At 37.4% G+C, this 27972-nt stretch overlaps 1 protein-coding gene across 3 annotated transcripts in view; it reads right to left on the bottom strand.

Annotated features, from left to right (window-relative positions):
- Positions 1–124: 124 nt before the first annotated feature.
- The window catches only part of SLC7A2 (solute carrier family 7 member 2), a 53537-nt gene continuing 25689 nt past the window's right edge, over positions 125–27972 (bottom strand). Inside the window, exons 1-12 of one of the 3 annotated variants that reach the window (XM_082758689.1) lie at positions 27717–27838; positions 20656–21046; positions 19256–19411; positions 17537–17702; positions 16851–16987; positions 15957–16179; positions 13254–13393; positions 9711–9813; positions 8321–8526; positions 7849–8015; positions 6714–6822; positions 125–6093 (exon numbers count right to left, since the gene is read on the bottom strand). In XM_082758689.1, the coding sequence (XP_082614815.1) occupies positions 5906–6093; positions 6714–6822; positions 7849–8015; positions 8321–8526; positions 9711–9813; positions 13254–13393; positions 15957–16179; positions 16851–16987; positions 17537–17702; positions 19256–19411; positions 20656–21031 (1971 nt within the window). In that variant the 5' untranslated portion in view covers positions 21032–21046; positions 27717–27838 and the 3' untranslated portion in view covers positions 125–5905. Of the gene's footprint in view, positions 6094–6713; positions 6823–7848; positions 8016–8320; positions 8527–9710; positions 9814–12706; positions 12844–13253; positions 13394–15956; positions 16180–16850; positions 16988–17536; positions 17703–19255; positions 19412–20655; positions 21047–27716; positions 27839–27972 lie in introns of those variants that run through there. The other 2 variants (XM_082758691.1, XM_082758690.1) reach the window with 2 other exon arrangements.

Raw genomic sequence — 27972 nt, 5'->3', positions numbered from 1 at the left:
TGAGTTATGGTTAGTATAATGTCATGACATGATGACACACTAGTGATTATTAAGTCACTGTATTACTTTAGTATTTACTACAACTACAGTGGTGATTGAAGTTAGAGGTGTTGTATGACGTATGTACAAGTGATATTCAGCTTTATTTAAAAAATACAGGACAAATGCACAATTGTTATCCCATGAAGCACATTTTACAGTAAATGAAGAGCAACATAATTTCCATTAGAATTTAGAACTAATGTAACGAGAAATATTGCTGATTCTAATGCTGTTGAAAAAGTGGAAAAAAAAAAAACAAGCACCATATTCTTAAATATATGCATTTTTACATTCATAAAAATTCAAGACTTTTCATTTTGGCTAGAGCACTTCAAAGAAATATAAATTTGTAGTTTACGTTGCATCATAATCATTCTATCTATACTTTAAATGCTCAGCAGCACATAATACAGAAATTATCACTACAATGTACATATGAACAAGAAAAGTTAAAATGGATATAAACATTACTGTTTTTTAAAATAATACACACATAACTGTTCTTAAAGATATGTAACATATTTCACGCTTTGCTTTCTGTTAATACAAAAGAAAAAAAGCCCTCTTAAACATTTGAATCATGTTATCCTTTGTCCTGACTGCAACTAAACTTCTGTTGGTGAAGGTGGAGTTTGCCTCACGCAAGGCTCAGTGAAAACATACAAAGACAACAGAATTTGGCCAAGTGACAACAAAAATAAACAATTATATATACACATAGATCTTCCTAATGCATGTCTATCCTTCAACTTAGCTAATGTTAAAGGGTTTGATTTGTAAAATCAAATGGAAAACAGATCAGGACATGGTAAAGGCTTTCAAAAGGTCCAACTATAAAAAATGAAGAGGTCCTCAAAGTATGTACCAGGAAGAAATATTAAAGGTACAGAATATTAAAACCAAATACAAAGATCCTACACTACATGAAAGACCACCTGCTGTTTCTGTAAGATATGTATTTACTTAACACTGAGTAACCCCAGTGCTTTCAATGAGCATACTGCAATTTGTACAATCTTCCTGGCAGGTCTGGGAAGAATTAGGGCCTTAGAATAAAAGGTGCTTTTACTTTCTTTCTTATGTTATCAAGTAACACATGACTGACATCCTGTGAATTGAATTCCTACTGTACAAAATGCACCTCAACGTCAAAGGCAACAGACATGACTGAAATTGCACAGTCCCATGCACATTTCCCACACTATCACAGCTTTCACCCGGGTTGTTTAGCTGTCAGTATCTCAGGATGCTTGCAGCGTGTCTGATCCTGCACTTCATTAAAACCTCCATGAAAACAGTATGTGTTTTATTTCTGACAAAAATATATATCAACACATAAACTTTAGGGAAAAGGTGGCTAGACTTTTACATTCATCATCTAATAAAATATAGAATATGCATTTAAGCTTTACCATGTTTTGCTTCTAAATTCATTGTATCATTTGAAGTTTCTGCATGGCATAGTTAAATTCCTAAGTATACATATAAAAGTTACCCAGTATCACTACTATTTCTCTTTATTTCTGATAATTCTCTAGAGCAGGCAATATAAATGCCCTTAACACATGGTGACCGCAATATGACAGGTTCCAGGAATCTGCCTTGCATTTGTTGTGCAGGAAAAAGCGTGCTTTTTTATTAACAGAATAGTTTTATCCAGGGTAACAGACAATGAAATCTAAGATACCTCATAAAATTTCCTGTTGCAGCATTAGGACTAGAATTTGGAATACCACACAAAGATCACTTCAGTTAACATGAATTATACAGAAATGCTTTATAACTCTTTACGCTTCCCTGAGGGAGAACAAAGAGATTTACTTGTTCTCCCTTAAATATGATTTAACTTACTTTCCTAAATCCAACTAGATAAAAATAATTCCTATATCTAAAGGCACATTGAGAATGTACCAATGTAAATACAGTTTTTGGAGGAGATTTTTTTTTCCACAAAGAAAGAAAAAAACAATAGGCTACCTCCAAAAATAGATATATATTAATACATACCATTATTATTTGCACAGAACAACTTACAGTATCAACAACTATGTAAAAAATAACAATGTAATTCCACTGGACATGTGCTTTCAGCTGCTGTCTTGGCAAATACAGACACACGCAGCAAACATGAGAACAAAATCAGGATTTGTTTCACGCGTATCTCCTGTGTAAGAACAAGCTAGCATGGCTGTCCCTCACAGGCCTGCTCCTGCAAAGTCCCAGAACAGCATCTGGAATTTCAAGATTGCATATACAAATGCATATCAAAATTAGCATAAATACCTTATTTCTGGCCTGTAGTGTTCTTACTTAGCCACTAAGCAATAACAACATTAACTATACACACACATAAATAAGCTTTGCACAGTTGAAGCAACTGAGAACACCCAATTACTTTCCCCTAATTTGCTTTTCTATCTAATTAGTTAACTGTTATCTCATTAGTTAACTTAGTTCCTGTGCTGCAGCTGCTCCCAATCCCCCTCAGCAACAACTGTACAGTCACATTCTTTCATTTTCATAGAGTTAATTTCTATAACAAGGAGGGAGAAATACTCCTACAAATGAAAGGGGAAACTGTCTATATACAAAATACACATAAGTTGAAAATACATTTCTCTAACCTACCTCCAGAAGTCTTGGCTAGCGCTTGCTTTAGTCATAAGGTTATTACGTGGACAGTCTCCCTTCAAAAGAAAATTCCAGTGCAGTATAGAAATTATTGTAATCAGTACATCAGAATTACTATGGGCTAATGTCAGACAGACGCAAACATACAGACAGGCGTGCACACTCATACATTCTATATGATGGCTCTGGGAGGGAATGGGGTCTTCCTTGCACATCACAGAACAGCAGCGGTTTGCACCTTGGGAGCCTGCTTCGCCTGCTCTGTGGCATCAGCATCCATAGGAAAATGTCTCTGCTTCCCCCACACCGAGACATGCAAGGAAGTCTAAACAAGCTGCACTTCACTCTAGGCTTGTAAAGGCATCGTGCAGAAGCTTTGACTGAGCAATGCTGACTTGCTCCAATGGCATGGTGTTTCTGCAGCTGAGAATTAAAGAGGTGAGGATGTCCTCTGAAGAATAACTGCTGTAGAAACCGTGCTCTTGATGGAATAGTTACAAATCAGGAAAATCATCATTGTCTACTTCAAATATTTGCGGTACTTTTAAATAAAGCTTCTGTTTTGACATCTATAAGGATTACCTTATTATATTCCTTTCATTAGAGCCTAGAAAGCCTTAAATTTCTAATGTTTTATTCAAGAACATACAGTTCTTTTGTCATTTTTTTCATAAAAATGGGCCTCCCTTGAGAAGTACAATTAAAATAGAAGATCCAACTGACATAAAAAGCTCTTTCATTCACTGAATAGGTACCAAAACTTATCAATAGTTTCTTGATTACTATTGCTAACAATTACTATCCATTCCTATCAATCAAACATTTACTTAGACTATCATCTGCTTCTATTAGCTAATATGGCATTTTAGTGTTTCTTTAATCTTGTAAAACAATGATGAAATATGGAAAGAAGTGGCTATAACTTAGGATCAATTCTGGATGGATTATGATGCATTAAAAAATTGGACTGCATTGCCACCTACCCTAGAGTGTCTTATCTTCTGTGTCCCATCCATTTTTAAGGACCACTGATCTGCAGAACAGTCCTTAGGACAACAGCAGTTACAGGATGCCCATGCTAGATCCTCAGTTAAGAGGCAGGTGTTTTTCCTGTTGTATGCTTCTTACCCCATACCTCCAAAGAGAAACACAGGCACCTGCAAGTGCTCTCCTTTGGTATTCTAGCAAATGTTTTCAGGTGTTTTTTTGTTTGTTTGTTTGTTTGTTTTCTTCCCTAGATTACTCTAAATCCAGGAATATGCCCCAGAAGACAAGCAGAGGTGAAGGTCTTTTCAGATTGCTACTCCTAGTGCTCAGTAGCCAGCAGAGGCCAGTAGTGCAACAGCAACATCTCCCTTCCATGCTACCAGTGCTGCAAAATGCTCTCCTCCCAGTTCAAACTGGGATTCAGAAAGGCATCAAGCTGAAATCTACAAACCTATGGGATTCCAATAAGGGCTATCAGCACATTTCAGGGTTCTCTATCAAGAAGCTCTTTCTGTCCTCCTACATTTAGGCATGTTACTCTCTTACAACAGAACTCATTTTTAGATTAAAAAGCCCAAATCTATTGCTGTGAAGAAGACAGGAGGGAGGGAGACAGATAGAAGCAGCTTAACTAGTTTCTTTTTTTTTTTCCTTTTTTTTTTTTTTTTTGGTAAAATTCCAGCTATTATAAAAAGTAAGGTGCTTTTCAGTGTCAACCAACATCACTCTCACAGGATATAGGATTTTATACATAACAACAGAGATTAATACCAATGATTATTACTGGCAATATTATGCTTCAGATTGCAATACTCCATGACAAAGTTCAACATAATTCTTTCTTACTTTAAGGAAGTTATTTCTATAAATGCCTTCTAGCAAAATAACTCCACATCATGTAATCCTACTATCTGCTGAAAAAAAAGCATTAAAATGTTTGGGTGCCTTAGATAGGTAGTATGACTTTTATGCTGAAAGAACACAGTTCATTTTCACTAGCTTTAGTTTAACCCAGCACTGCTGCAACAGTTCAGTTCTTTCCACAAATCTGCATTTGGACATCCTACCCACACGAATGGATTTGTGGATATAGGCTTGGCTCACAAAAACCTGATGTGCTAACATATGTTTATGGCTTAGTTAAGAACTGAAATATTGCTTTGAAGAGGATTCTTTCCAAAGCCCAGGCCTCAGTTTTTTTCACCTCCCCTTGGATCTGAAAGAAGTCAAGGATTTTGTACATAAATTTTTCTGCAGAGAAGCAATGTGTAACAACGAATCTCAGAAGTATCAACTCTGTCACACAATAAAGGACAAGGGGGGAATAAATGAGTAGTGCTGAATGAAAGTATGCAATTACATAGACAGGGATAAAATCTCATCCCTTCTGAAAACAACAGTAGAATACTTGCTAAATTATACGCAAATGTCAATATTGTGACCAAAAGATTATTTCCCAGATGGTTTTGCAGAAAACAACATAACTCCTCTTGGAAGTATTTTATATACACAGTATCTCTGAAGTGAAAAGAACTCATGTAACCTAGAAGTAGAAATCTTGAATAGCATTTAGAAGGACCAAAAGCCTTTAAAGAATTTTCTCTGTTTGAGTTCACCATGCCTACTAATTAGTAAGGCTAAGCAATTATTTCTCTACTATTCTTATATAAATGTGATCCTCTATTTTTTTGCCAAATACCAGATCTGTACATTTACCATTTGTTTTCCAAATATTTTCCAGGCTTATCTTCAATTAACTTCCCATGAGAGTTACTTCTGCAGAGAAAAGACAGCACTTGGTATTTCAGTAGTCAGTGAGTTAGCTGCTTTGTTATTTGAGATACTATTCGATTGTGACTAGAACATGTAACAGAGATAAGAAGGACGTATAAAAGGCACTTCACAATGCAGTGTAAAATATTCAGAACTTCTCGCAGGCAGTTCTAAAGTCCTTCATATTCTGTGATTGCCAGTGATCATGGATGTTCATAAGGGATGCTCAAACAATCCATCCATATTTTTGTTTGCCAAAGGGTACTTTTTTTTTTTTTTTTTTTTTTAAATATTAATCTCCATGCTGTCAGTTCTGAAATGATGAAGATGGTTTAGCAGCTTGTCCAAAGTATCAGCCAGGCCTTGTAGTAAACACTTTCAAGAAGCACAATGTTGGTAGAAAGCTTTTGAAATTTCAGTTTGCAAGTAAAATGTCAATTAAAGGTTTAAAAGACTTGTATATTTGCATAGATTAACATTCACTTGTCCTCTCGTGTGCAAGAAACTGATCACTTTCATTTGTATTTTCAGGTTCATCCACTTCTTCCACAGGGTTCTTTTCTTGCAACCCACTATTTTCTGAGCAAGAATCTTCATCTCCATCACTGCGATGACCTTCAATACTGTGCCTAATGCCATAAGCAAAATAAATGAAGAAGCCTTCAAAATAAAAAAATAAAAATAAAAGTTAATAGGGCTTTCATGTAAGTAGTGCATTAAAAAGTAGTTATTTATTACCCTCTGGCTGAGCATGATTTTCAAAGCCAGTTTCCTCTTCAGGTATCAGAATTACAGTTCATGATTCAGGTCTTCTTTCTTAGTACGGAAAGTGCAGGTGTAAAATTCCAGTACATCATTTTTGCTTTAACTGATTGCTCTAATAGGCCATGGAAACTACCATCTCTGATTTATGACTAAATAAAGTCAATGCAATTTTCCATATCTTGAATGAGAATGACTGATGTAGCAGGAAGAAAACTGTTACAAACAGGTCTCTGCGCAATTTTAGCTATGCTTATTAGAAATAAAAGTTTAGTGGCTTACTGGAGTTAGTCCTGTATCTTTGATTCTTCCTATTACCTCAAAACCACACTTACAGTTTTGGCTGTGTATACATACCCCTTCTAGGGCATGATTTGTTTTTATTACTAGAAATATCAGCTAACTTTTATTAAACACAGACTTTTGTTCCAATATTTAATGGAAGAGGATCAAATTATCTGAGACAGGATTCATCAGTCCTAACAAAGGAGGTGATTGAAATGTGCACAAGTACCTACCAAGCGCCATCCAGAAGCTGAATCTGATCCAAGTGTCTCTGCTTAATTGTACCATCAGGTAAATATTTACCAGGATACTGAATGATGGTAAAAATGGTAATAGTGGAACCTAAAGGGAAATATTTAAAATATTTGTAAAATTAAATACTATTTCTTGCATGCTTGCACTATTAATGCCATACTTCAGTTATGCAACATGAACTAGAGGTGACACATTTTCTCACTAAAAAATAGGAAAATTTTCTTAATGAAGTATAGTGAAATTTTATTTTTTTGCTGTGTTTAACCACCAGTTTCTATATATCTTAGACTTTTAAAGCAAGTTATATTTAAAATATGCTCTCTAAGGCTGTGAGGAAAAATTTTCCAGTTTGTGCTGAACATATACCAATGAATTCCTTGATGTACAGCTGAAAAGTATTATTTCTATCTTTATATATATATATATATAAAGAAGAGATAGCGTTATATATATTAAAAGAACACACCACCACAACCCGGCTGTTCTATCAGATTCCTTCACTTTCATCACTGTCTTTCATTATTTCCATTAAATAGTCTGTTACAAACTATTCTATAGTTTGTAGCTCTTGGAAAATAAGTGAAAGGTCATAATGAAAGGTTTATACTCTGGGAGGTATGAACTGTGCTGTGGTCCAAATTGCTGCACACAACACAGACAAGCTGTCTGTACACTGATCATTTTCTGAATCCTTTCACAGCATCTAAGTGTTTAAATTGGGGATCAGAATTTCTTGGGTCTCAACATTTTGGGGATGTGTCTGAAAGAATAGCTAGAAGATCTGTGTTGTCAGACCCACTACTTTTAACAGCAACCCAATAGTTACACCCATTTTGTGCAGCCATGCTCCTACACGTCACACATTCAATCTGAGGGCAGCAAAACACTTTCTCTCGATCTGAGAAGATCTGGACTGGACCTACACATGCTGATGATTCAGCTGTGAGCATCCACTACCCTTACATTCACCATAAACAAACAAACACACACAGTAGTAGCAGTGCAGTAATGAAAGACTGCCTGAAAAAGACCATCTCTGTCTCCCTCTGCCCCTCTCCCAGTTCTTAGAATACACCCAAACCTCTCATTCTATTGAGCTATTATGTTATTCACCATAAAGGCCACTTTCTGCTGGTTCTGAGGCTGCCTTTGGATGAGGAGAAGGGTAAGTATGAAGGACACCACCAACGCAGCAAGAAGGCCAATACTCCAGGGCTCCAAGTTAGCAATGAAATGAGTCCCATATGTAGTGAGAACACTCAAGCCACAAACCAAGAAAGCTGTGTGAAAAACAAAATGATGGAAATAGGAGAGAGATCACTAAATCTCTGTGTTGAAGAGGAAGTGACTTTTAAGAAGAAAGACAGCAGAACTTCAGTATGAAATGTTATGAAAATGATTAAGTAATGGAAAACACGCTAGATTACAGATTAAATCAATCAAGAAACAAAAAAAGCATTCTCCAGAATGATGCATCAATGATGACTGAAAGTAGTTATGTTATTACTGGATTTTTGATTTTGTCTGTGATAGAATTCTGCTATTTACAATAATGTATTATGAGCCTGAACAGCTGAAAACTTACCTAACAGACCCACTAAAAAGTTAACAGTAGTTGCAGTCTGTTCTGTAGGTAAACTGGATGGATTAATCAGGGTCTGAAGACTGAAGTGATTCTCTTGTATCATATTTATCTGTGATTCACTTACTGCAGATTCCCTTTCTGATGCAGCCAAAGCTGCTTTTTCTGGAGAATATTTGGGTTGCTCATAGGTTAAACTGGGTTGGTACCTGTGCGAAAACAAACAACAAACAGGATAATAAAGTACTAAGTATACTTTGGGAATTGAAGGAATATGCTTCTAGGAATGCATCTAAGTACTAAATGCTTTGCAATAGAGATTCAGAATTTCCCAATTTATAACTGTACTGCAACAGCATATTATTAGTCACTAATACATATAAAGAAATAATAGTAATTCACTTTTTTTCCTGATTTTGTTTGTTGGCAGTTTTTTTAAGCTATATGAATGCACCAATGGGTCAAATAAATGACCATTATTATACAAAAAGAGGGATCTGGTGGTCAATAGCAGGAAAAGGGGAAAGAAGCTTCTTTCCACAGTGGCAAGTTCGTTCTGCCTTGCTTCCAGTATGGGGCCTACTAACCGGCATAAACTCAAATTTTACATCTCCTTTGTTAGAATGTAAGTGCATTTTTAAAAATACATTCTTTAAATAAGTCTGTATGGAATGAAATAGTTTTCTCTAAAGACTAAACTATTACAACATTGAATCTGAGCTGAATTTAAGCTGTATAGTTCTCAAAGTTATCAATTTAGCCTCATATGGTAAGTAACAAACACTGACTTATTAATTTAAAAATAACAAACTAAATAAAGAGATTGCCTGCAGCTATAAGTATATCAATATTATTAAATCGTTTTACAAAGAGAACAGATAAGAGAGTTTAACTGACAATTATTTATAGTCTCACTCATTGAGAGTGCGTATTTATACTCTCCCCTAGGGCTACCACAACCTGAAATACTTATCTCTACTGAATTCTGACTAGGGCAATACAAAGTAATTATTTTAACTTGGTCATCCTGTCAACTACCTGATCTGTCATGTATAGCCCCCACAATGTGATAGGCTTGATGCACAGCATAAATTTTATTCGAAATATTCATTGGTGCCTTTGGGACTGATGCTGGGATCAATGCATCTCCTGGAAAATGAAAGGTGTCTGGATTTCACTTTAAGCTTTGATTTGAGTAGCTACTATACTGATATGACAATAAATCTGTTTTCTCTGATGGATCTCAACTTCTTAGTAGTCATTTATATACAAACAAATAGCTCTCAAACACGTAGCTATCCAGCAAAAAACGTGTATTATAAATGTCACCTCTGTTTAGGTAGTGAACACAAACGAAAACACAGTAAAAATAGAAATGGTATTTTTGACTCACCTAAGAATGAGGACACAGGTTGCCACAAGTGAATACGCAAGAAGTGTGCCAATAGACATCATATCCACTAAAGCCTTTAGGTCAAACAGAAACGCCATTACAGCTAAAAAAGAAAATAAAATGCAAAATTTTTATGAGGCTGATACACTGAGTAAAGATTTTAACCTCTGTCAGCAGCGTAACTTTAAATTATTTTACTGACAGCAATATAAGTGCAATCGTGGCATATTTTTAAGTCACAGCCAACATTCCTGAACCTAATTTCTGTTGGGAAACTCATTCATATGGATATCACACTGATGGGCCATACAGTCATGCTGCATAATCAAGCAATTTGTATTGGACATATATGGACATAAGTACTTGCATACATGCCTTGCTGAATGGTGACACATTAAAATGCAATTTTATAGAATAAGGTTCTGATGCTGCAACAGAATCTCATCAAAGTTGAGAGGCCAGCTCCCACAGCAAAGCAGGGGAACAGTGATACAACCCAGTATATCAGCTGAAAGTGATGGTCTCAGAAAGTGCTCTTTAAGAGACACTTTAAGGAGTTGTCTAGAGTAAAATAAGTGGTTTTGTTTTTGAACGATTATCTTACTAAAAGCCAGTTAAATTCAAGTGGCCTTTTGGACAGACAGCAAAGTATCACAATAATTAATATTCTTAAGATCACTGAAATCAGGGGCAGAAATTTCCATGATATTGTGAATAATTATGGCAGTTATTTATAAAGAAATTAGCACAATTAATTGAAATTAATTGTCACCAAATGAAAGGCTAGTATTAGTTGATTTGAGATGCATGTGGTCAAAAACATCTTAAAATATTTGTATTATTGAGATACAGAAATAATCCAAAACTATTTAATTTTTTGAATCACCAATAACCTCACCATCAAAAGAAACCATCACATGTAGCCTTTATACACTGTATGTGTATGTGCACACAAACATTTCTATGTTCAGAAGTACTTATATATTAATATTTATCTTATGTTTGTTAATATCTTTGTAGATGGGCATATAAATGAAAAAATACACAGCAACACACATTCCCCTGTTTTCTGATCCTGAAGGAGACAGCAGGATGTGATTTCCAGAAAGCAAGACTGCTGTGTTACAGACATATTATTTCAGCTGCTAGTCTCCTCTTTCAATGAAGGAAGGAAGACTGTTCCATCTTCTCTAATGAGGGTGGATGTCATTTATTATAAGACATCACTAGCTCATCCATGAGGTAAATTTCTGAATACCTCACTGCCTTGCGCACTCAAAAAAGTGTAGGTAAGCAAAGAACAGAACCTATTATAACCTAACATACACTAGCTATGTTTAACTTCAAATCCCAGCTTCAAAACACTACTTTGTAGCCCAGAACTTTCTCTTACACAGTAGAATCATTGAAAAAAGACCGTAAGCTTCTGGGTAAGAGGAAAAAAAGACCTAGTATTGTTTTTTCACCCCTCTTAATAAGCTGTAAGAAACCATGGGAGACAAATTTACGATGAAGGAACCTTGAACTGTCAACTAAGCATTTCCCTGTGTGCAGAGTTTCACAATCATGATTACAGTATGTGAAAAGGTAAGTCACAATTATGGCATGTGACAACTGACTCAGCTGTAGTCTTGACCTGATAATTTTAATGGAGGCCAAACATTTAACAAACTAACGGGGTAAAGGAGCACAGTTCTTAAAGCTATGCAACTATCCATGTCAGGATTTAATAGGAAGGTCAGATAACAGGAATTGTTGTACACATCCGTAACTATTCTGACAAAACTGTTTATGACCACAAATTACCAAATACGCATCCTTTTAAAAATAAAAGAAAAAAATACTCCTCCAACAATAGATAAAGCTGTCTGCAGGTAAACTGTTCACACACCAAATTCCCCAAACTGTCTAAAAGCAGTCCAAGTGACTGCTATCGCAAAGCTATAGTCAGGGCTGTATAGCTACCTCCATCAGTTTACTCACTGGGTAACATGGTTTTCTTTCTCTTCATCACCATAATTTCAGGTAAAGATGTTAATTCTATGCCATATAATTGCATTTGCAAATTATTATAAAGGAAAAAGTCAATAATAAGTAATATTAAAACTCATGTTTTAGTCTCAGTTTTGAATCTCTTATTTGATAACAATTATAGCCAGGGTTGTTAAGTGTTTTAAGGCATGTCTTTTATGTTTGAGTTAGTTTTCGGACATTTATTTGCCTTTGAGTTAAACACTTCCAGAGCTTCCAGTTGTCTGGGATAATTAGACATTCCCCTGAAATAACACAGTGAAATTTGGGCAGAACCACGTGTGCCTCTGCAGGAAGCATGGACAGAAGTGAAAGAGCTATATGTTAAAAATTTCTCTTTGCAAAATATAACAGTTGGCAGCTGCTCCTAAAATGCTGTTTTGCTAAAATATATGTGGGTGTGTACATGCAGACATATGTGTATACACACACATAAACCCCAACACACACACAAACACACCCCTCCACCATAATTTGGTAAGCTTGTACCAAAATAAAGTGAAAAAATCTACATATGTATTTTACACGAAAGCTGATCCCATTGCAAACGTAGGATTTTTTTTCTCACATCTCATAATAAAAAAGCTAGACAGCTGTTTTCCCACCTCATAGATGTGACACATATACACACACATATATATATGCTCATTGAACAAGAAAACCCTGTATGGAGAGCATCAGCTTAAGTGACATAGATTAAGTAAGAAGCTTATTCACAGTACAAGAGACCAATATTAAAAAAAGAAAAAAAAATCATTTTGAATTCTGTGACATTAAGGATGTTACCACCACCATGATTGGTATGATTCGGAGTTCTTACACCATTTGATTACTCAGTAATTTTATTCCCACCTTACATGCAAGGGAAGTTAACAAGCAGCCCTTTTTCAAAAACATCAAGTACCATGCACGTGCATAGAGTGCTTAAATCTCAGTTTTAAGAAACACGGGCTTTGAGAGCTTACCAGAGATGACCCCTGCTGTCAAGGTGGCAGAAACTGGTGCCTGCCTCTTACTCACTTTGGCAAGAAAACTAAAGAGTAAACCATCGCGTGCCATGGCAAACAGAATTCGGGGCAAAGGGAACATAGAGCCGAGAAGACTAGAACAGAAAAATGTATAGTTCAAATACAGGTTATTAAAAGCACAGTGCTTTACTGGTAAACCCAACTACACAAAAAGAAAGCTTGGAAGAGTGAATGGGTTTAGGTTTAGTTTTGGTTTAGGCTCTGTTTTGCTGCTCTTGTTTTTTGTTTGGTCGATCGGTGGTGTTGTTTAAGGTTTGTTGTTTATTTTGAACCTAGGCTATGACAGCTCTTGAGATTAACCAACAAATACAAAATCTGTGGCAGAGAAAAGTTTCACTAGTAGCCTACTTTACCTGGCGACAGTCATATTTGGTCATTTCAGTCACAAGCAAATCTAAATTGCACATATATTTTGCACATTTTCCATATATGCAACGCATTTAGCAGTGCACCTTTCTGTACAAGGATCAACTCTTAGTCTCACCTGCTACTGCACCAGACGATAGAGTAGCAACTAGTGGGGTCTTCGTTTTGGAATTGATTTGAGCTAGACATTTGAAAAGCAACCCATCCTTCGCCATAGCATAGATTACACGTGGCATTGGGAAAATGGATCCAAGAAGACTGAATAAAAAGCAAACACATGCAACATGGCAAATGCAGTTCATGCAGGGTTGTATCATGGAAAAGATAAACAATGTTAATTAATGGCATGTACAGAAACAAAATTTATGATTGTAAGACAACACCAGAAAGCCCCATAGCCCAAGATACTACAGATCAGACACAAATTGAAGTTTTTTTTTTTTCCTGTAAAGTTGATTTTTTGGGGTTTGTTTGTTTTTTGTTTTTCATTTAGGTAATGGAATTGCTTCATCAGAGAGAATTCAAGTTAGCAAAGTAACTCTTGCCATCACTGTAGCTCTTGGGCATTAGCGGACAAGGAACATGTTCCAGGTCACACTAACTATATAATTAAGCTTTAGTATTCCTGGAAAATGTCTGTCAGTCAACAGCAGCAAATCAATAAGCATTAGCAGCATCTTTTATGCTCTATGTGAAGCTGCTGATTAACAGTAATTCAAAGTAAGCATCATACAGTTAACTTTGGCACATTATTTCTTTCAATTGAAGCACCTCAAGCCAAGCTTCATTGAGATAATTTCTTTTTTGGAAGAAGTAAAGGTAATTATTTTAGATTTATTGTTAGCAGCACACAGAAAGCTTTTAAACTGTTGCTAACTCAAGGCTCAGTTTAGATAGCCTTCTTAAATTAGGTGGTTTCTTTCTCACAGAGTGAAATAATTGTAATTATGAAAACCAAAATCATTTAAAGGACAAAAAGCAAATTCATAGCCAGTATAACCTCTGCAGCAAGCATACTAATATTTAACCAGTTGAATGGTTGCCCATGTTACTTAGGAAATCAATTATACCACTTACAGAAGGCCCTTCTTTTATGTACCACAGATGCTAAGTACCTCTGGTAATGCTCGTGAGACACAAACATTTAGGTTAGACACACATAAAATAAGTTTCATTGCACATGAACTGATGTATGAATGCTCTTTCCAAAAAAGAATGTTTCCTGAATTAGGATGACAGTTTATTCTTTAAGTAAGGATACTGTCAAAATCAACAGCTAAATTTTTGCTGTTTTGGCTTTGTAAAATTTATTTATCCTATCCCTCTTTAAGTGAAGTCACATAAATAATGGAAATACTAATGAACGTCTTTATCCAGAGGAATCAAGTTCACAACATAACAGGTAACCAATATGAACCAAAAAACAATTATCCCAACTTTTTTTGTTGTTGTTGTTAATTATACCTCTAAATTTATGGATATGAAATACAATTTCCTTAGATTTGTTCTAAATCAACATCAGTCAACAAAAACACTGGAAGATTACTCTTTCCATACAAGGAAATACAATACTTCAAAAAACACTAGAAAGAGGACAGTAGTACAAATTTCTGAAACAGTGTTTTACCATCTCTGTTATTTTGTTTTCCAGTATTGGTTTCTTTAATCTAGTTTCCACTGTTATATATCCCACCTTATCACTTTTATTGATATTTATCAATAAAGGGCAAAATTGCAATAAAACCATTCAAACTAGGGTTTGAAGGGTTGACAACTAAATATGAAATATGACAGCTAGATAGAATATAGCTATAATCCCAGAATGAACTGCATTAATATTATATTGTTCGGTCAGCTTTATAATTTATGTCATTTTGGAACGATTTCCTCTTTCTGTCACCTCCTACGTCAAAATATTCCTCTCCTTTAAATCACTGTCCAGAGTCACTGTGGTTATCTTCAACAGGCTGATGCTCACCAGGGTTATCTCAGAGTACTTTTGATATTCCTGCTTAAGCAGGCGTGTCTTTTTCCTTTGTGGAAAGCCAGCCAGTATTTGTATCACTGAAGATCACTTGAATGACTCCTTACCTAAGAAGCTCAGGTAGAAGACCGGCATCAGCATTCCACTATCCCTAATTTAAGCACTGAGCAATGTTCTATGCTACGAAAGATACCACGTTACAACTGGAGTGTAACTTATATGAAGACAGACTAATATATCTCATGCTTTCCCTGATCTTTTTAATCAAAATAAGATGGTAAGTTAAGGCTGCATCCACAGTTTCACAAGGCGGAATAAACTATCCTATTTTCTCAGCTATAATCTACATCTCAAATACCCACAGGAAAATCACGGGAAGGGATGATGTCAGAAGACAGACTGGAGAAAAACAGACAGGCAATGAAGGTGAGAAGGGGAACTAGTTAACTGACTATTAAATTTTGCCTGCAAATACACAGAGCCCATAAAGCTGCTGAATCTTTGGACAGCAAGAAAGGACAAGATGTGTGAGGTTTATTTCAACAGTTAATAGAGAAAATTTGCAGGTCATATGTCTGAAAATACTTATTGTAATAAAGAACTTTTGGGTAAAAAGTCAAGGAGGTAGAGTCCAATAACAGTACAGTTTAAAAAGGGAACATAAATTAACACATATACTGTTATCAAGACCTGCTTAAGTCTAAAACGTGTGTATAACACTTATGGACAATCCTTTGTCCATAGTGAGCCTTCAAAATGAACACATGAATGTATATTTAAATGTCTTATATTACCCATCAGCTTTTCCAGAGAAAATTAGCATATCAAAGTCTTTACCTTGTGGACAAAGCACAGAGGGATCCCACTGCTACAACATATTTTGCAGGACCCCATCCAACATATGCAAATGCTACTGGCAGAGGACTTTTCTCGTCTAGTATATAGTATGGCATCATAAGAGTCAGTGCAGCTGAAACCCCAAAATAGGCCATGAAGCAGACAAGCAAGGACACCACAATTCCTATGGGTATGGCTTTTTGAGGATTCTTGACCTCTTCTCCTGAAAAAAAGAAAAAGAAAAAAAATACCAAAAACTCTTACTATTACATTCAGCTTTAAAATATAGCAATGAACACAAATTAGTACTTTTGTAAGTCTAAACACTCAGAACAATATTTGTAATATATTTTTTAAAAATCTGCACAAATTAAGCTCATTGACATAGTATGTAACTCAATATTTTGTTGCCAGAAATAGCATTAAAAAACAGAGGCATAATTGCTAGATATAAAATACATTCTATATTCACAGTAGTCAACCCCATAATTTCTAGTTCTTTTCCTATAATTTGTAAGTTCTAAGTACTCAATCCATACTATTCATATATGAGCCAGCCTTTAGGAGAGAGATCTTATCTCAGACAATCAGCAGGTGATTAACATGATTTGGGCGAAAAAAAAAAACAAAACATACTAAGCACTTCCCAGACTTAAAAAGCAAAAATTAACTTATTTAGAGTTGAAATGAAATAAGAAAAATCTCCTCCTTCCTCACAGAATGATAGCCACATTCAGGAACGAACTCAGACTCATTCTTCATGGACTGAAGAAATTTCAGGACAAAGCAAAGGAAGGATAGTAAGCAGATTATGTTGTTTTGGAACCCCCAAAGGTATATTACACATACATATATATATATATACACACACACAGAGACACATAAATACTATACCAGTTGTTGCAATGCAGTCAAATCCTACAAAAGCATAAAAACAGGTTGCAGCACCAGCCAATGTTCCTGTGAAACCATACGGCATAAAGCCACCACTCCCATATATACTGGTCACATTCTCATAGGGTGAAAAATTCCTATGAAGAACAAAAATACAGCAGAAAAATATTTTTTTTATTATTGGTAGGACAAGCAAATACATCCTCCTCCCCTGCAGCTTTGGAAAAACACGTAAAAATGCTCTCATCAAGACAGAGTTCTGCTTTACAAAACTGTACAAGGAGACATTTGCATGTCAAAAATTGTATGACAAAAATAACAGTAAGTGGAATAATACCTGCATCATGTAACTGTCACTTTACTCCCTTTACCGTTTGTTGGTAAGAGTATTAAAATACTAATGATGTAGAAATCTGTTGTTGTCATACATTCTGCAGCTAATACATGGCTTAAAGACAAGAAGCCAGTAACTTCTCAAATAGCCACAGACAAGAGTGTCAAAATAAGACTTTAGAAAACTTTTTAGGAAGCTATAAACATGAAAATAAAAATATTTTTAAGGGCATAAAGCGCTTATCACTCCCATCGACAGAGCTGTCTGTTAACACCTGCAATAGCACAAAAGGAAGCATAACAGAAAATTGCTTGGAATACGAGCAAGTAAATTGATTCTAAAAAGTAATTACTCTGTTATTGCAGTAAGGTTTATGAGATATTCTTCACTTATTTTCCAGTTGTCAGCATCTCCTTTCACAAAACCAGAAATCATAACGAAGAGTAGGACCAAGATGTTTATAGCAGTGAAAATTTTATTCACCCATGCAGATTCTTTTACTCCAAAAGATAATAGACCTATAAAATAAAAATAATTTTTAAATGTGAACAGTTACAGTAAGAAAAAAAGTTATTTTCAAGACAATATACATACCAGTACAATGAATAATACTTAAAAAAAAAAAATAAAAAAAATAAAAATAAAAAACAGAAGTAGATTTTACACCTTTAAAAAGTGGTAGCACAAATTTAATAAACTGTCTGATAGCATGGCAATAGGGAAGTGTATTGGAAACCATAAAACGATAACTTTCTTTAATTGTACTCTTGAAATATTTAAAAATATTTTGAGCAATTTTTACTTATTTCTTTTCTGAGGTTTGAGTTCGTATCTCTATTTCATGCTATGGAACAAAAATAGCTACAAAAATCTATGCTTATTAAAAACAGTTTGATAGAATCTATTATGCACAGAACAAATAATTATTAGATTGAACAAATTAGGTTATTGATCTAAGTTTTTCAGAGCACAACAGAGTAAGAATCCCATTTCATAGCTCATTAACAAAACCTTTAGAAGAAATGCACGCTTCCTGTTCCTAAGTACAGATTCACAGAGGTTCTAGAAAAAAAGATTGATATAAAATATGCGTGCCTTAGGTTGTAGACTAATGTGTTTAAATGATCTGAAAGTTATTCCATCAGGGTCCTACTGTGTAACAATTGTTAAGTAAGCATACTAATAGTTTAATGGAACAGCAGGCAGAGAGCAGATCAAGAAAAATTAAACAGAGTGGGAAAGTCACCCTGGTTTCTTTGCATTGTAAGCATTTCCAATAAGAAAACATACATGCTTTCCCTCATTATCTAGAGATTAACTCTGAAAATTTTACGCCTCTCAAGATAATGTCTAAAAAATTTCTGCCTCCACTAATGAGACCTTTGCTTCATAACACAGAAGTTATCATGAGCTGCTCAATTTTTCTTCCCCAATGGTATTTTGGCCACAGTTTCTAAAGATATGGGTGTTGATTCAACCTGGGAATCTCTACACTGAAACATGACTCACAGTGCAGGTACATCCCAAATCTAATTGAAAGCTTCCTTTTAAATAATTTTGTTCTCAAATATTTTTCAATTTTTCAATTTGGGTAAGACCTCTAGTGAATACTGAGCTGTTTCTAATCCTGGTGGAAAACAAGCTATACACTTTAAAACACGCATACAGCTTTCTTCACTTCCTTCACTCCTTTGAGAATACTTACTTGTTAAATGCAAACATAAAAAAAAAAAAAAGTTTCAGTATTTTGGAGCTTTCTGATGCCTCAAAAGCCATAGTTTTGGTGTCAGTTTTTGCAATTTAAAAATACGACATGAAATGAAGATTTTCACGTTAACATCAGTCTATATCACAGATTTCATAAAAAGTGATTATTTCATGGTTCAGATTCAAGAAGAGTTCATATAAATTTAACTCCCAGAGTCATTTTGTCAGCACACAAATGTACATCTAAATTGTTCAAATATTATTAAGGTATTTCTGATAAAACACTAACTACAGTTTAACTTTTTTTTTCCTTTAAGAAATTGACATCACAGCCATCATAAATGAAGACATATCTGTCTCTTACCTGATAGAAGCAATATAAGAAATACAGCAAAAAAGTCAGGATACTCTGCCAGTCCGGAGTAATTCATTTTGAAGTAGGTTCCGAAGAAATGACCAATCTGCTTTCCAAGAAGTTCATCAAAGGTGCCACTCCAGGCTCTTGCTACACTTGATGTACCTTCATAAAATACATGCATATTTAGTGTTTTGCATGCATACAAGGGAATATAGTTACTTCTATTGACAAGGAAATAAAACTAAGCATACTGCTACTTGTACTTACAAAAACAGAGCTTGTGCTAAAACAGTGATAATTTTGAAATTTTAACATTATCAAAAGTTCCTACCTATTTAAATGATAACATATTATTCTACAACTAAAATATACAAATTTGTACTTCATTTGTTCCCCAAATATTGCAAAATTATTTCTGTATCATTTATATTTGCTGTCATTCTGGAAGACACTTACTTCTAAAGCTGAATTGTGGTACATTAAACAATGCAAAACAATGTAAGAAAATGGTTTAACAAAGAACACGAAGGAAAGATTGCCCACCTGGAAATAAAGCCAAAAAAAAAAATCACTAGCAAGACTTATATTGCTAGTTAGTATTTAAGACCAATACTCTCTCCTGGTAACCAATGTATGGGGCCATAGCTAAATACAACCATATTTTAACCAGTTTCCTACCATGAATGCACTTTAAAACAACAGTTATATTGATTTTGTAGTGATTAGGGCAACATTCCTGTAAGTAGGTATACATATGTATATACAGATAGGCATGCTTATACACAATATACCAGAACACGTACCTCTGGAAGAAAATGTATATAAACCAAATTTGTCATCTTTGCCAAGGCACTGAAGTAGTTATTTGAATGGCTACCACATAAGCATTGATATTACCCAGATATGGTAAACTTCGTGTTTTATGGGATCACAACATACGACATCATTTAATTAGCATGAGATTATAGTGACAAATTAGAAACTAAGCATTATGACTTTCTTGAAGGGAGATACTATAGTGATACTATAGTGATGTCTTTATAAGACATTCTTATAAATGTCTTTCAGTGTATGTTTAGAAAAAAATATTGGTTTCACTGAAATTATTCTTGCTGACCAAATACAGCAATGGAATTATTCCTGTGCATCATCACTACTGTCTAGCAAAACTTTTGTATTAGTTACTTAGTTCCTGCTGCTGAAGACGGACTGTTTATAAAGCATCTTGTCTATTTACAATGGCAATGAACATGAGGAAAAACCCTAATCAAATTACCTCGGTTATTTGATCCCTGTAGGAATAAAAAAGAAACAGTAGCTAAATACAGAGACAGAAAGACCCAAATCCATAACTTATGCCTGCTTTCTCAGAAACTCTCAAGTCCTGTGTTTGTTTCTTGGCTTACCTATAATATAGGATAAAATGAGATTCCAACCGGTGATAAAAGCCCACAGCTCACCAACAGTTACGTAAGTATACAAATACGCAGAACCAGTCTTAGGAACACGAGCACCAAACTCGGCGTAGCAAAGACCTGCCATCACAGACGCCAGGGCAGCAATGAGGAAGGAAACAACAATGCTAGGTCCGGAATCAGATTTGGCTACTTCTCCAGCAAGGACATAAACACCAGCACCCAGGGTACTTCCTACTCCCAGTGCTATAAGGTCCACCGTCGACAAGCATCGGCACAACTTGGAGTCCTCAGGGCTTTCACCGCCAACATTCTTCTTCCGTACCAGGCACCGAACAAAGGTCAAAGCTGGTCCACAGGGCAACATGGTGGATGGAGAGCTCTGAAATAACATACATCATTGCAGTGCATAACAAGTACCCCAGAAACAGTGAAAAACAGCCAAAGAAAGGTATTTGCATGAAGAACTTCAATCACACCTACTTATTAATATATTTACTCCTTTCTATGGCATTAAAAAGGCCATCATGTTCTTTTTCCCCGCAAAACACATGAGGGATTCAGTTATATTTAGCACTTATTCCTCTAGGGAAAGATACTCATCATCTTTAGGTTTACTACACTGCTGTTAAAAAAAAGAAAAAAAAAAAAAAAAAAGGAATTGCTTCTATTTATCCGTTGTTGGCTTCTTCTTAACCATTTATAAAACGGTACCAAAACAGACATCTGTCATTTCATGAATCATTAAGGTTTTTAAGATCATCACCAATAAATATGGATTTTTGAGATGTAAAATTCCAACATCAAGGCTATAAACACCAAAAGCTTTAAAATGCAGCATTCTGACAGAGCCAGTGCAATATCTTTTTGGATTCAAATGATATGGCTTTTGCCTTTAGAATTCACTTCAGTAAAAAACTGCTTGAAAGTAGATTAAAACAGTGTTTCTACTCCTTCCCACACAAAAAATGTTTCCCAGAAATAATTATCTTTAAAAGAAACGTATAAACTCTCCCTGGTAAGCTTCTAACAAGAACCAGTAGGATAACTGCTCATCCCATGCCAACCGCAGCTTCTTCAGTACCCTGAGTGCTTGTCGCAGTGTCGGGTGCAATAAGTTCTTGCCCATGAGGTCAGATTTTGTGACCAGCTAGGTCCTATAGGCCAGTAGGTGAGGAGCATTTATCTGGCTTGTCATATGGGAAAATGACAAGGAAATAGGAAATCATTCCTCATAGGAAGTGATTTTCATTTAGACAAAGATACTCTGCTGGTATATCCCTCCCCATACATATCAGTCTCCTGAATCAGTAAAGGGCATTTCTACCCACAAAAGTTCAATCCATTACAATGACTTTCAAGAGGAATGTCTCACTATGGCAGTATTTGATCCTGGAACAAAGACTCGGAAGCAAGAGGACTGCCATCCTGAATGCAAGATTACCTGAAAAATATCCCCTTGGGTATTAAAGAGAGAGAGATCTGAGCAGTCCTGGCTATCGGGGGAGGTCCCAGTTGACTGGCAGCTAGCAAATGTGACGCCCATCTACAAGAAGGGCCGGAGGGCAGACCCGGGAAACTACAGGCCTGTCAGTTTGACCTCAGTGCCAGGGAAGCTCATGGAGCAGATCCTCCTGAGAGTCATCACGCAGCACTTGCAGGGCAAGCAGGCGATCAGGCCCAGTCAGCATGGGTTTATGAAAGGCAGATCCTGCTTGACGAACCTGATCTCCTTCTATGACAAAGTGACGCGCTGGGTGGACGAGGGAAAGGCTGTGGATGTGGTCTACCTTGACTTCAGCAAGGCTTTTGACACCGTCTCCCACAGCATTCTCCTCAAGAAACTGACTGCTCTTGGCTTGGACTGGCGCACGCTTCGTTGGGTTAGAAACTGGCTGGATAGCCGGGCCCAAAGAGTTGTGGTGAATGGAGTCAAATCCAGTTGGAGGCCAGTCACTAGTGGCGTCCCCCAGGGCTCGGTGCTGGGGCCAGTCCTCTTTAATATCTTCATTGATGATCTGGACGAGGGCATCGAGTGCACCCTCAGTAAGTTTGCAGGTGCGTGTGTCGATCTGCTTGAGGGTAGGAAAGCTCTGCAAGAGGATCTGGATAGGCTGCACCGATGGGCTGAGGTCAACTGCATGAAGTTCAACAAGGCCAAGTGCCGGGTCCTGCACCTGGGGCGCAATAACCCCAAGCAGAGCTACAGGCTGGAAGAGGAATGGTTGGAGAGCTGCCAGGCAGAGAAGGACCTGGGAGTGATGGTGGATAGTCAGCTGAATATGAGCCAGCAGTGTGCTCAGGTGGCCAAGAAGGCCAACGGCATCCTGGCTTGTATTAGGAACAGTGTGACCAGCAGGGCTAGGGAGGTGATCGTCCCCCTGTACTCGGCTCTGGTGAGGCCGCACCTCGAGTACTGTGTTCAGTTTTGGGCCCCTCGCTACCAGAAGGACATCGAGGTGCTTGAGCGGGTCCAGAGAAGGGCGACGAAGCTGGTGAGGGGCCTGGAGAACAAGTCCTACGAGGAGCGGCTGAGGGAGCTGGGTTTGTTCAGCCTGGAGAAGAGGAGGCTCAGGGGCGACCTTATCGCTCTCTATAGGTACCTCAAGGGAGGCTGTAGCGAGGTGGGGGTTGGCCTGTTCTCCCACGTGCCTGGTGACAGGACGAGGGGGAATGGGCTTAAGTTGAGCCAGGGGAGTTTTAGGTTAGATGTTAGGAAGAACTTCTTTACTGAAAGGGTTGTGAGGCATTGGAACAGGCTGCCCAGGGAAGTGGTGGAGTCACCATCCCTGGAAGTCTTCAAAAGACATTTAGATGTAGAGCTTAGGGATATGGTTTAGTGGGGACTGCTAGCGTTAGGTCAGAGGTTGGACTCAATGATCTTGAGGTCTCTTCCAACCTAGAAATTCTGTGATTCTGTGATTCCTGTAGCTCCCCAAGCACACTGACTTGTCACTTTCATCTTTAAAGAGGGTTCATTAAAGTTTCCATTCACCTTTCAGGGAAAGGGAAGTTGACAAAGGAGAGTGAATGGAATTGAATAGCTCCAGGCAGTGATGTTCAGTGCCCATTAGGAAGGTGAGGGCTGTCCCAGGACAGAGCGAGAAGGCAAGACAGGCAAGTTTCCAAGGCTGTGTTGCAATTAGGCAGTTCAGCCCTTCGGACTCCCAGATATAAATCTGGCTACGGTGTCCAGACAATTTCACACACCAGTTTGGGAACCAATATGATGTGAATGTTGGCAGACAGAAGATATCCAGAAGCTCTTCTGAGGGGAATCGATATTGAACTATTCAGGCAAAATCCCCTACTGTAGCTCCTCCACTCTAGTAAAAACATCCCATTCCCTCAAAGGCAGGTTTCTCTGTCCTGGCTTGTACTTTGACGAGTATTCCCAAGACCGTTACGTTTTCCTATAATGACACTTCTGAATCAGTCGCAATCACTTAAAATGCAATATCGATATACTCATAAGACTGCAGCCCATGGTGATAGGCAGCAACACTGTTGTGACTCCATGCCTTTCCCTTTAGCAATTTCAATGTTGCAGAAATAAGGGTGGTTTTGTTTTTAAGGAGTGATTCATTACTCTTTTTTTTTTTTTCTCTCCTCAAATAATAGATCATTTGGTGTTTCATTAACAGGAAAAAGTGTTCTGTCAGACTTTCTTCTCTGAACACTAATCAGTTTCCAAGACTTTTGTTATTCAAATAGCATCTCAGATTACTCTGCTCCTTTGCAATTTGTTACCAGTCCTGAAGACTGTAAAGTCATTTATCACAGTGGCCAGCTGGGTGCTGTCACAGTTTTCTCTGCTGAGAGGCAATCCGTGTGACAAAATATGTATTTCTTCTGCTTCTACTTTCTCCTACTCCAGTGGAGAGAACAGGAGGCTGGCTCTTGCCCACCAGAAGCCAGTAAGATGAAACACTGCTTCTGACTCAAACTCACCCTCTCTTTAGTCTTTAAAAATTGGAGCACAAGCAAAGACAAGGTACAAGATACAAACCTTGTGTCTGTAGAGGAAAAAAATCCCTCATACTGGAGAAACATATCATTTTAGGTATATCCATCCTAACATGGACTTGAAGAACACATATCCTTCTACGATGACCACTGCAATCTGGAATATCTTACTGTGTTTACTAATTATGTGCGAATATACAACAAACAATGTCTGAGTGCTGTTCCACAACTCCTGTTGCAGTGTACCAAGTACAGTGTGCTGCCCCATTCAGATTTGGCACAGACATCTGAAGAATCCAGCACCCATCACCCATACTTGACAGGAAGAACTGATGGGCTTATTTGGTCTCCACAAGGGCCTAAATGGCACAGGAGGTGACAAAGTGTCTTCAGAAACCACTGGCAAACTTAACCTTCTTCCAAGGTGCCACCTGCAAGGTACTGCAATGCAGAAGAAGGTAATCCAGAGGAATGACCCAGGCACAGGTCCGCAGGGACATGTGCTGCCACACAAGCACACCTCACTGTCACACTTGGCTAAGCACGTCGCCTGCTCATCCACTAGCCACAGAAGCAGGAAGGCTCCAGCAGAAGCTGGGAGTGCCTTTTGGTGGCAGCATTGTCCTGGACAAGCTCACGCTGACTGCTGCCACGGCACTGAAAAAGGGCCTCACTCCTGCTGCAGTGGAAACCTGCCTCTTCCCAGCAGGCTGACCGCTGGGGCCTCTGCTTCCTCGCTGCTTCTGCTGGCAGCAGCTCTGGCCAAGGCCCCTGAGGGTTGGCTGTGCACAGCTGACCAGCCCAGGCCCTTCTCCAAGGCCTCCTGGCGAGGCACGCTTGACAGCTTGAGCTTGACGCTGACCATCAGCGGGCAGTTATCCCTGAGCGAGGCAAGGAGCGGGCCCAAGCTGCTGCTTCTCTCACGTGTTCAAACCTGTGCTAGGCGCCACATTGGTGAAGTCTACTTTACAGAGACATCTGTCACAAGCAAACACCTATAAGTCCATTTGTCATCGACCTTGACAAGATCCTTTTGCCGCAAACAACTCAGTTGGCAGCTCTCTGGCTCTGCCTGCACTGGGTCACCGCACTCCTGACGTCTCCCCTGGATTAAGCTTTTCTTTAGCTAGGGATTATTCTGTAACACAGAAAACATCTCCAGCGGTCCTCTGAAAAGGGGAGGCCCCAGTTCAACTGCCCGGGACTTGAGGACCAATGCTCAGTCCGCGTTCAAGCCTCTCCCTTCCTTGAAAACATTCCTAGAAAGAAATGTGCATATGAGCATGTCACAGCTTAGCTGTACCCCTTCAACAGCATGCAACAAAGGGACAGGCGGGACTGGAGCACCTAGTTTGAACAGGAAAGAAATTGGACAGACCTATCTTAAAACAGAGGGGAAAAAAACATAAGCCCCTCACGTCTCATGTACATATATACTATATGTTGGAGTACTTGATTAAGCATGGATCCTTCTCCCATTCCTTCTGCCCCTTATCGTCTTGTTTGTTCTGACAGACTGCTGATGACAGACCCTTCTTCTTAACTTCAATCTTTACTGGCCAGGAAAATTCCTGGTTGTAAACCAGCTATTTTACTGCTTGATCTATGTTCATCTGAATGCTAGCTCAAGCAGATGAGTTCAGCCCTATAACTCATAGCAGGTCTCCCATTCAGATGGATGATCAGCCATTTAAAGGCCATCTATTGCTAGCCCTCTTCTAGCAGCAAAGGTTTGGTATGAAAAAAATTTGGTCTACAAACAGAAAGCAAGGGGCAAAGTCTCCACATGGAACGTTTCTACTCATCTTTAAAATTGTACTGACTACTTCATAGTCTGTATAAGCCACCATTCTCACAAAGTATTTTCTATGTGAAAAAAGCTAACAGCCTTCTAACCCCAAAACACAAACAATAGGTGGATATTGATACATCAGGAAAGTTACTGTTATATCATAAAGTCATTGTGCATTGTACCACATGTTCATTTCAAAATGACATTTTAATTATGCTAAATGAGTGATTTAAGTCAGTGCTTATCAAACCCAAGCTGTACATGGAAAAAAAAAAAAAAACAACAACTTTTGATTAAATAACCTCTGTTGCAAGTCAATATTTTGTACTAAATTTTCCATTAAAAGTTTTAATAAAAATGCTTAAAATTCTCATCCGAAAAGCAAGTATTATATAGCCACATAATACCTCTGAATGTTGTTATACTGTTATCAAGATGTATATTTAAAGATTTCTTAAGCAAAAGTAATTTAATTTACTTCTAATCTAGTTTGTTGACTTCATATTATATGTTGCAATATACTTCCTTAGGTGCAGTAGTTTTACACTTTAAATAGCATATAAATTATGGAGAAAATACCGCCAACAAATTTGTAACATACTCAAAATGCAGAAATATAAATCTATACAAATTAATTCAGAGTTTTTCTTCAGCCTCAGTTTCCTGTAAAAACCTGTGAAAAGTTTTACCAGTTGTTTTAACTCTGTATAATTTTGGTAAAAATCTTGTTTGCAGGATTTATTATTCAAGATATGCTATTGCAAGACCTTATTTAAAGTTTCAGTATCTAGTGCAATAATACAGAGGTTAAGCATAACTATAGTCTATGATTTGTACGTGTGTACACAAATGCCCACGCAATACATGATTCTACTGCAACTGCAACTTTTTGGTGTCCTAAAAGTTGATGCTGTGCCCAGGACTTTCAAAAAAGTCCTTTCAAAAAAGGACTTTCCATTCCACTGTCTTGGAATATTTAAAGTAGAGCACCCAAATAATACATAAAGCCCTAAAACCAGAAAGCAGCACCTGTAACAGAATATGCATAAATGGAAAAGGAAAAATTTACTACATAAAAGCAGAAATACCTTCCATTCAGACTGAGAAAGAAAACATAAATCACATCTTCTGTATTAAGACATTAATTTGCACTTAGAGACATAACAATTTAAAGCACACTTAATTTAATACTGCATAACACAGGTCTCACTATTCAAAAAGCACACATGTTAAAAGCAGAATTTCTTATGAAAACCTGCATTGTTTTCAGATTGCTTCTTTTAGCATTACCAACCTGATTCAGAGCAACTTCTGCTAGGCAAACTTCTGCTTCTCTTGCCCAGTCCTGAACTTCTGTAGTCCTGAATGTCAGAGTAATAATTGAACCTAAGTTTGTTGAAATATTCTCTTAAAAGCAAGCTGCTGCGGCAGAGGGGGTGGAGGCTCCACAGCCCCAGGTGATTGGAGAGCTGGGAGCTGGCAAACGATTTACCCAGCGAAGGCGGGGAGGGAGAAAGTCTTGCTGCTGCTCAGATAAATCATACCCACCC

The sequence above is a fragment of the Aythya marila genome, assembly GCF_965140915.1.
Source record: "Aythya marila genome assembly, chromosome: 4".
NCBI lineage: Eukaryota > Metazoa > Chordata > Aves > Anseriformes > Anatidae > Aythya > Aythya marila.
This window is presented reverse-complemented; position numbering and strand designations above follow the sequence as displayed.